General features: G+C 40.6%; 2 protein-coding genes across 4 annotated transcripts; both read right to left on the reverse strand.

Annotated features, from left to right (window-relative positions):
- Positions 1-146: 146 nt before the first annotated feature.
- On the reverse strand, positions 147-2,696 carry LOC116044191 (cytochrome c oxidase subunit 6B1). 2 transcript variants are annotated; one of them, XM_031291205.2, is made up of 4 exons: positions 2,440-2,696; positions 1,640-1,755; positions 1,080-1,180; positions 147-394 (listed from the first exon to the last, which is right to left on the reverse strand). In XM_031291205.2, the coding sequence occupies exons 2-4, from the start codon at positions 1,743-1,745 to the stop codon at positions 341-343; spliced, it is 261 nt and encodes an 86-aa protein (XP_031147065.1). In that variant the 5' UTR covers positions 1,746-1,755; positions 2,440-2,696; the 3' UTR covers positions 147-340. The 2 variants fall into 2 exon arrangements, with proteins under 2 accessions (XP_031147065.1, XP_031147064.1); XM_031291204.2 differs by having other exon boundaries at positions 1,640-1,753; positions 2,437-2,568.
- Positions 2,697-3,637: 941 nt separating this feature from the next.
- fam234a (family with sequence similarity 234 member A) lies at positions 3,638-9,472 on the reverse strand. Of its 2 annotated transcripts, none has more exons than XM_031291413.2 (12): positions 9,167-9,472; positions 8,128-8,433; positions 7,935-8,045; positions 7,624-7,806; positions 6,827-6,951; positions 6,482-6,614; positions 6,056-6,188; positions 5,800-5,943; positions 5,450-5,531; positions 5,191-5,343; positions 5,001-5,103; positions 3,638-4,868 (listed from the first exon to the last, which is right to left on the reverse strand). In XM_031291413.2, exons 2-12 carry the CDS (start codon positions 8,396-8,398, stop codon positions 4,657-4,659), a joined length of 1,650 nt encoding a protein of 549 aa, XP_031147273.1. In that variant the 5' UTR covers positions 8,399-8,433; positions 9,167-9,472; the 3' UTR covers positions 3,638-4,656. The 2 variants fall into 2 exon arrangements, with proteins under 2 accessions (XP_031147273.1, XP_035853701.1); XM_035997808.1 differs by having other exon boundaries at positions 8,128-8,436.
- Positions 9,473-9,556: the final 84 nt, after the last annotated feature.

The raw sequence follows: 9,556 nt of genomic DNA on the forward strand, positions 1-9,556 counted from the left end.
TATATCTTCCCTTCCCCCAGTTTTCTGAAAAAGATCATGTCCTGACTAGACCCCATACTGTTTTGAATTAACACAAAGTATCTATTAATACTCACTGGTGGGATGAACAGCTCACCGTAAAGGAAAAACATAGGGAACAACTGAGCTACATAAATATATCCTGAGATACTTTAATGCAGAATCTGCTTTACATTTCATGTATTTGTAAGGAATGACCATTCAGTTACAGAGCATCAGTAGTGGAAAGGTGGTGATGGAGCCACGTGGACTCCCACCACTTATACAAACATTTAGCTGAGAAGATTACATCTTTGCAGTCTAACAGCTTTGGAAATGGCACTCAGATTTTTCCTGGAAAGGTCCCCTCTTCTCTCTGGTCATCCCATTTCTGGACCTAAAGGGACAACATTACAGAACTTATTTTGAGACATCAACATCTTTTTTTTATCACAAAGGTTCAGAAAATGAGTGAAACCCTTTGTTGGGTCATGAGAATGAGTCAATCTTCGACCATGTTTTTGTTTTTCATTATCAGTGATGTCAGAGCTGTCAAAGGCAAAACACCTGCTATGACATCACTGATTGGGGTGTGACCTAAAAGTACAACAGGCAATTGTACTATGCGATTCAGTGTTGATTTACCCCACATACCAAAGAAAATGACACTACAAGCGATGCATGTGTAAAGTATTGAAATAGTCAATTTAGAGGAAATGTGGTAATGATATGATATCTGATTCAAGTGTTCCATTTTATGTAATGTGGAAGACCTTATACTCAGGATTTGGTTTTAAAAGTAACTCAAAAGAGGCTGGACATTCTTGCATGTTTATTGGGCTGGCTTATTTTAAGCGTCAATCTCCAATCTCTTATTTTGGACTAAAACTTGTCACAATGTTTTGATTCTCAGGACTGAGCAGACTTACAGGAATGTGGGGGAATGATAAAGTTTTTGACCCAAGTTAAACAAACACAGCCCAAACAAGGGAGAGTATATTTACTGCCATTACTATTCAACTTGACTGTCTTTTTAGACAGTGGTTTCTCTCGTAAAAAAAGTTGATTTATAAAATATTTACCCAGGATAATGGGCAGAGTGATTTGTAGACCCTCTTGTACCAGTCACAGGGGGTGGTGTCCACTCCTTTGGCATCCAGAACTTTCTGGCAGCGATGATAGTCTATTAATAGAGAAACAACAACAATGAATATCAAAAACATCCAGGGTCATGTCAGTGCCCCTGAAGAAATCTCAAACTGGATTATCTCCAGCCCACAGGTCAGGTCAACGTGTATAAGACCTTAGCTGTAATGTGTTTAACCTGAACTAAACATGTTGTACATCATTAATCAAAGGTACAATAATACATTTTAACCCTTTTGTTGACTTCGGGTCACATTGACCCGTTTTAAATTTTTGTTTTATATCATGTTATAAAATATGGGACGTAGATATAAGCGCTGAAAATGTGTAGAAGAAAAATTTAAAACGTTGGAAAAAGCAAAAACAAACTGAAAAAAGGCGTCAAAAACGTTGAAAAAAAAAGGTTGAAGGGAGGACAACACAAGTTAATATCTACATGGCACAGCATGTGTGGTTTTAATTAGTTGAGTGCTTTGGCCTGTACATGCAGTCTTACCCAGGTAGTTGGACCAGCAGTTCCTGGTCTGGTTCTGGTTGGGGAATCTGGCATCAAAGGGAGCAGTGCGATATTTCTCAAGTTTGGCCTGAATGTCCTCAGCCATTTTCACTTCTGTCAAGAGAATACCATCGATGGTTACGTTTTTTTCCGTCACCTTGTCATCAAGCATAAAGATCCATCATCCGTCAAATAAAGACAGATGTACATACATGCACCTATAGCTGTAGCCCAGGTTCGTAGACAACCTGTACAGTATGGACTGACTTCTTATCAAAGCTAAACCGATGACTACACGCTCAGCAGGGGAATCTTTTGGGGAGATGTAGGGGTGCTTCTAGAAATTTCGAGTTTTCATCAAATCTATAGTATAACACAACATTATATATGCGGTCAAACAAGCGTAATAATAGCATAATAATGGTAATAACAATATTGGCAGATAGCTTATCAATATCCGTGTTCACCAAGCCTAAAAGCATTTCCTAACATGACCCAGTTTCGGTTTCTTGTTCATTAAAAACAAGTCATAATCTCATTTAATTTGACCAAGGTGATTGAATTTCTATATTACAAAGAAAATGCAGCATTTTGATAATGGATTAAAACCTCTTAACCGCAACTCAAATGAAAGTAATAATTTTCAGAGGAGACAGCTGAGCTATTCTTGGTAACTATTCTCTCTTAATGAATGCATAGCCTATAAAATACATGTGGCCACATGCCAGTATGAGAGATAATTATCATAATAATATTTTTTTTAAGAAAAATGAAAGACATGCAGGTATAAGCGTTACCTTTTGTAGCAGTTGCTGGCTCGAGCTCTAAGTGACTTTTATACCGCCCGGTGAAAGTGTACGTTCCTCTGATAAGCATGTGCGCATGTTGCAGCCGTGCAGTCCTATGATACCGATATGGCGGACGCAAGTCACATTGAAATGACAGGCAACACAGCTCAGAGTCAAACTACCCACACAGGTCTGATTAAGTGATGTGCGGCTAATGAGAGGTAACGGGATGAAGACACCACAGGAGCAGCGTGGTGTCGTTTTATTATTGTTAGTGTTGTCTTGTAGTGTAGTTTTAGGTTTCTCACACGACTTTTCTCCAGGCAGAAGTATTCTGTCTTCAATATTTACGTTAATCATTGATAGATGGCGTGTGGCTGCACTAAGTAAGTAAAGGTATCTCAGGTGGTTTTGTTGGAGCTTTATTAGGGAAAGGCAACAGCGCTTTTGTTGTGTTCCTGACCTGAACTCTACATATTTTTATTCAGCTGAAGAAAATTAAAACATGTGAGCGGAACATGGCCAGTTTGTCCAAACCAGGAACTCTGTCTAGGAATAACAACCGCCAGGTCACACTGCGGTAACACGAGCCTCCGAGTTCAAAACCATGACATGGGCAAGCGGCAAGCCCCTCCGATATAATTCAGGAGGGCACGAGCCTGTCAGCAGGCATGCGTCATGGTGAAAAAGTGACGCGCTGCAATGATTTATTAGCTGTACGCTACGTGACTGACTTCCATGCACCCATGGACTGCAAGCCCGCCAGGCTCCATGCTGCAGGCTTGTTGCATTGCAATGCAGAGGGCAGCAACGGGTTACTGTTACAGCCTAATATTGATATTCTGAATATCTGAGATAACTGGGAAGTGTTTTATTGTGTTTGATATAAAATCATATTAAACTAGGCAAAAAAATAAAGTTTTAATAGATTACCAACTGTTTTTGATGAGTGTTTTTAAATGAGATATTTCAATATTAGATTAATTTATTCATAGTTTGTTTCGTGAAGTTTATTACTCTATACTTGATTCTTGCTAAAAAATCTTGCTAGATAAAAAGGAGCAGACTAAAAGCATTTTATTGCTTTCAGTTTGTGTGGTTTTGCAGAGGGCTACAACTTCAATTGCTACAATTAGAAAGATGCCTCAGGTATTTTCTACTTTCCTTGTATTTGCTCCTAATATAAGACATATTTGAGAAGACACAAAAGTTACTTTAAAACTGTTTAATATTGCTCAAATTCAAACAATTCAGAAGGAAAAGCCAGCTCCAACAAAGGCCCACATGTTCAATACATGAATGTACAGCAAAAATAGGAACATCCTTTTCATTTATTTAACTAATAGAAATCACAGAGAAATAAAACAGCTTCATAAAGAACAATACATGCACAGCAGTAACTCAATATCATGAAAAACATACTCAGACAGCCTACTCAGCATTGAGTTCCTGAAAGATTTAGTCAGTGTGCATTAAAGAGCATCACTAGTTACAGCCTCTTGGATTGAGCAAGTAAGGGACACATGTATTGATGATTGACAACATTACCATACTACAAAACAGCCTAACTACTATCACGAACAGAATACGTAACAAGAAATGTAACAACATAGTGTGTACGTTAAGGTTGGTGGGGTTTCCGTCGTATTTCAAGTTTCAGTGTGCATCTGTCTGTTTTACTGTACAGGTTTTAGAAAATGTACCAAAAGAAAAACCCTGTCATAGTGCAACCATTCCTTTCAAGCTACTATAATTTGAAATACACAGGAACTATCCCCTGTGGTGGCATGATGCATCAACTTCTTTTAAAGCCCAGTGCGACATACACAGTTGCATAGATTCAAATAATAATTAAAAAAGAGCCTTGCGTTGATGCATGAAAGTGCTAGAAACAGTACAGCAAGGCAGGTCCTCTTGATGATTTATCAGCAGGAGAAGAGCAGAAATGCTATGCCATTGTCAGGGAACAGTAGCTCTTTGGACACTAGCTCAGATCAAATATATGATAGTATGTATGCAGTCAAGTCTGAAAACAGATAATGCCCAGTTTGCCCAATGGAGATTAACTGAAGCAAACCCAACTAAACCCTCTAAATGTTTTGGTTGTCAGCAGTAGTGTGGAAAGTCATAGTTAGTGTAAACACTTTGGTTTTGAAGCTAACATACAGTCAGCTGTGCCAAAATGGTTTGAACGCTGAGGATACACTCTACATTTTACAGATGGTGCTTTCACCAGTCACTAAAGCGGAGACGATTTAAGGCCTCTTTGATGTCCTCATTTGTCTCTGAACTTCCGCCAGTACCAATACGGAGTACTTTGCTGTCAGGGACCTCCTGCTTCATCTTTCGCTTGCTGAGGACCACAGTGCCTTCTGCTCCCTCCGTCCCAGGGCCTGTCAGCAGGATGTAGGCAGCATGGCGTCCATGCTCCAACAGAGTGGCTAAGATAAAAACACAAATACAGTCACACAAAGAGCTGACCCCTGTGTTTCCTCACCCATCCAACCACTGATTCACATGTTGTAGTTACATCATAAAACGACTTTATTAGAGCATAAGAAAACCAAAAGCACCTTTAAATGTTATGATGTGGTCCATGAAAGTGGTTGACTCAAGGAGGACTTTAGAATAGAGAGGGTGGAGCAGGTAAGAATGTTGGTCACTTGCGAATGTTTCCTGCAATGAAACATTTGAGTACCGGTTAGCATTTTTTGAGAAGTCCGTTAACATGCATCTTTAAAAAAAAAAAAAAAAGGCACTTACAGATGAGTTGGTCTCTGAGGGCATCGTGCCCCAAAACACAAAGACCGAGAAGGAGTTGGTGGTGTGTATTGAGGCAGGTCTCGGTGAGTTAGGACTGGCCAAAAGGTCGACCTCCCACAGCACATGACCGGACTTCCCATCAAGAATTATTACCTACATACCAAACAGACAGTGGCACAGTGAATGTATGATTCAAATCCATCACTGTATGAAAGAAGCTGGACACAGAAAATAACTGTAGGTATCACAGCACTCTTACCCTCTTTGTGTAGTTGCTGACATCCTCCTCGATCACAACATCAAGGACATTGTCTTTGTTAAAGTGGCCAAAGGAGGGCTCACTGAATGAATGTAAACACAGAGAAGAAGACTTATGTGACTCAACCAACCTGGTTATAATGACTAGTCTATGGTTCACTTGGACATTTAAAGTGCTCCCCCAAAACAAAATGACCAGAATGTAAAGATAGATTATATTTCTGACTGGCATCATAACACTATTTGATTCTCTGCCAAAAACATTATTTTGCATTGTGATGAAACTAATCCTCTCAGCTCTAATTCATTTATTTGGATGTGCAATCTAACCCAAACAAACAGAATTGTTACCTGAGGACTGAGCTGGTATTGAATCTCCACAGTAGCTGCAAATGTTTTCTATCGACTAATGCCACCTCCTTCCCAGTCACAAGCAGCAGGTTGGGTGAATCGTCTGTTTCTCCTGTTCTTAGCACTTGTCTTACTGAATCCGACCTACATAGTAGAGATACATATCAGCTAAAGCCAAATGACGACAAGCTGTTACTGTAAGTGAAATCTGTGTTGTTGGAAGGGAATCTAAAGGGGAACGTATTCTGCGTTTTACTTGTAGATGGGTACAAGGCCGGATGTTGCACTGGCATTCTTCTCCCAGTGCTTATCCTTCTTGAGGCCCACCTCCATCCCTGCTTTAGCTTTGGCAGCAATCCTCCACAGTGCCAGTCCATACAAGCCAGTGTCTGTGAATGAGCACAAGATTACTCACTACTGCCATCAATTGTATACATCTACGTACAACAGCTGTAAGAGAACTTCAAAGTTGACTTTTTCTCTTCAGATACGTGATAACGGCTTTTTATAGCTTTGGGTTATCTTCTCTTTTAGTTCTACAGAGCAGCTGAATTGCAAATCTAATTTCTGAAACGTCTTAACTATTTTGATACAGTGCAGGACTCCTCCATTAGGAAAGACTTAGCTGGTCTAACTGCAGATGGACACTAACATGTTGTGGAAGCTGATTTTGGAAACAAACCTGTTTGTAGTAGTACATAGTAGGAACCTTCTGTAGTGCAAAAGAGAAGATGATTGGCTGTCTCTGTGGAGTCAAGAACAACCGTAGAACCAATCTGGACACCCGTCTTCCCTGAGAGGAATAGCAGCCGAGTCTGCAGATATGACGAGACGCATCGAAATTAGTTGAACTCTATTTTGCTGCAACATTATCGGATCATTACACTGCCAGTGCTTATTATTTGCATAATTAAATCCTTTCTTAGCAGATTATTATCAAAGACACAGACTCAATCCTTACACTGTAAGAGAGGAGCAAAGCAAGGAAATAAATGTAGCAGTAGTAAATGACACAACTGATGTTTACCTGTGTTTTGTTAGATGCCACCAGAGCCACATCGCTGACCTTGTCCCCATCCAGATCTGGGACACTAAGAACAGGCACAGTGCTGTGCAGACCAGGAGGCTGAGGCTGCTGCCACCTGACGTCACCTGTACACACACATCACACAGGAGCAGGGCACTTTAAATCTGACTGAGTTTAGCAGATTTTTTTTTAGCATTTTAGGCCTTTATTTGATAGGACAGCTGAAGACATGAAAGGGGAGAGAGAGGGGGAATGACATGCAGCAAAGGGCCACAGGTTGGATTGAACCTGCGACTGCTGCTGCAAGGACTGACCCTCTACATGAGTTTAGCTGATTTTGAGTTTAGTCAAAGTTAATTCTTGACCTTGGAAATAGCAGTCGAGAAAAGGTGGTAAGTGGGCCTTGAGATTATTTTTTACAAAGGTTTTAACTGCATCATCAGTAGAGGAGCTTTGCTCAGTATGTTAAGTAAAATAAAATGTTCTTATTACTAAAACTTTATTTCATGTTCACAATGCTTTAGATTCTTGCTTTAGTTGTTACATTGCGATAAATTGTCCATGTATTTGTATAAAATACATGGTCTACAGCAATTTTCACAAAAACGCATAACATCAGAACACTTTAAATGGTGCTATGCTATAATCCCATTAAACTGTGTTGTTTTTAATGTGTTAAGATTGTGTTAACATGTTTGATGCTAGGACTACATAGATCTTTAAAAGCTGTATAGCGATTAAAAAATGTGATGTCATTTATAATATACTGTATATCATACAGAGACTGAGTCACTAACCAGTGTGTTTGTCAACAGCTGTGAGTTGGTCAGAGTGGGATAGGAGACAGTCCCACATTTTGCCTGTTTCTTTGTCCAGACCACACTGGGCCCAGTGGAACTCGGGAGCCAGCGGACGCTCCCACAGCGTCTCTCCATCTGTCCCGTCCACTGCTACAACAAACACACATGGCGAGGGCAGACCTGGAAAACACACGGTGGGTCTGAATTACACAAAACGAATGTAATACAGAGCTGCAATATAGAGAGCAATCCAACTCTTCGTTTCCTCATGATTAATGTATAAATTAAAATCGAATAACACTTTATACCTGCATCATCACACGTATTGTTTTGACTGCCTTGTGTGTTTTTGAGGACAAACACGACATCCATCACCTTGTCTTTGCTTGCATCTTCAATAGCCAAGAAGTCATACGTTGCTGTGGCAGAGAAGAGAATCATAGTAAGTCTTACAAACAATGAAACACTAGCAAACAGTGAAAAGCACAAAATTGTACACACCCGCTTCAGAGAAAGTCCGGTTCCAGGTAACGAGATACTGTGGTCTGACAGGACATGGGATGATGAATGAGAAGGCAAACACTATGGTGAGGCAGAGGAATAAAGAGAAGAAGAAGGCTGCGGTTCGCCAATGGGTCAGTTTGACAAAACCCAAGCCTTCCTTACAACTCTTCTTCTTCAGCTCTGTTGCTGATGGTGCTGTTCCCATCTCTGCCCCGTCCTCTCCTCTCTTCAGGGGCTCGCCTTCAGTGGCACTGCCTGTGGCCTCCATTGTTGCCTCATTCAATGCATTACCGGCCCACGGATCTACTCAACAGGGAAAAGAGCTTACAGTCAAACCTCACCTCAGTATAACGCTGGTCTTAAATCAACACCAAAATTACAAAACCCTGTTTATCTTTATATCCTATTATGACATAGAGTTTGCTGTCCCCGTGTGGAGTAAACTACAAACCCGCATGTGTCAAAGTAACCCGCATTTATAACAAAACTGGCTGGCATTCACAGATAGAACATGAAAAAATAGTGCAGGCAGCCGTGTCAGTTCAGCTATTTCTGCTGCATCAAGCTTTGTGGACCTGAGCCTATTCAGACGTGCCAGCACTGACTCCAGAGATTTCCCAGACCCGAAAACAACAAACCCATAATGACTAATCATCATCACCCAGGCTAGCATACTCTGTTATTTGTTTTAACGTTATAGCCACGGGCTTATTTAAAAGTAACGTTAAGTTAGTTAGCAAGCTAATTAACGTTACCTATCACAACTATTTCAAAATCAGAGAATTCACCGTACGATGTTAGCTAAGTAGCTCAAGAAGAACGTTTTCCCCCCAATAGTTCAATGTCGGATAGCTATCATTGTTAGCGAGCTTTGGTTTGGAAAGTTCACGTGTTTGCTAACTTGTTGAACACAGGTCAGGCCGCAAAGAAGAAGGAATAAGTTACAGGCTAACGTTGTCACGAAAATCCCGCCACCTGACGTTCAATGAAGAATTAGGCCTAACGTTACACTGAATCAAAAAAATAATAATCTTACTTTAATCTCCACTGTCGTCTTCGGTGATCACTGGTGTGGTGGTTAAAGGCCTGGCAGAGCAACACAGCTGCCTGTCAGCCTCAACTCTGTAAACAAATCACACGTTATGGATAGGTTTAATGCCCTGAGTTTGTCTCTTGGGTAGCCCTTTCTCTCTGCCTACGTTGAACAAACGATGTCAAAACCCCAAACTACGACACTAAGCATAACATTAATCTTCTCTAACATAAATTTAAATATAACTTTTAGTTTGGGAAGCTAGCAGGGGATGATAGCCAGCCCGTGAGTTTGTGCTGCCTGAGAGGTTAAGTTCAGGGCACATAATACGACGTTATCCAACGTTGCGTTCAAGCCGCTCTGGTTGGTTAATTCGCTTGTTCTCAAACGTTA

This window comes from Sander lucioperca, chromosome 22 (genome assembly GCF_008315115.2).
Source record: "Sander lucioperca isolate FBNREF2018 chromosome 22, SLUC_FBN_1.2, whole genome shotgun sequence".
Classification (NCBI taxonomy): domain Eukaryota; kingdom Metazoa; phylum Chordata; class Actinopteri; order Perciformes; family Percidae; genus Sander; species Sander lucioperca.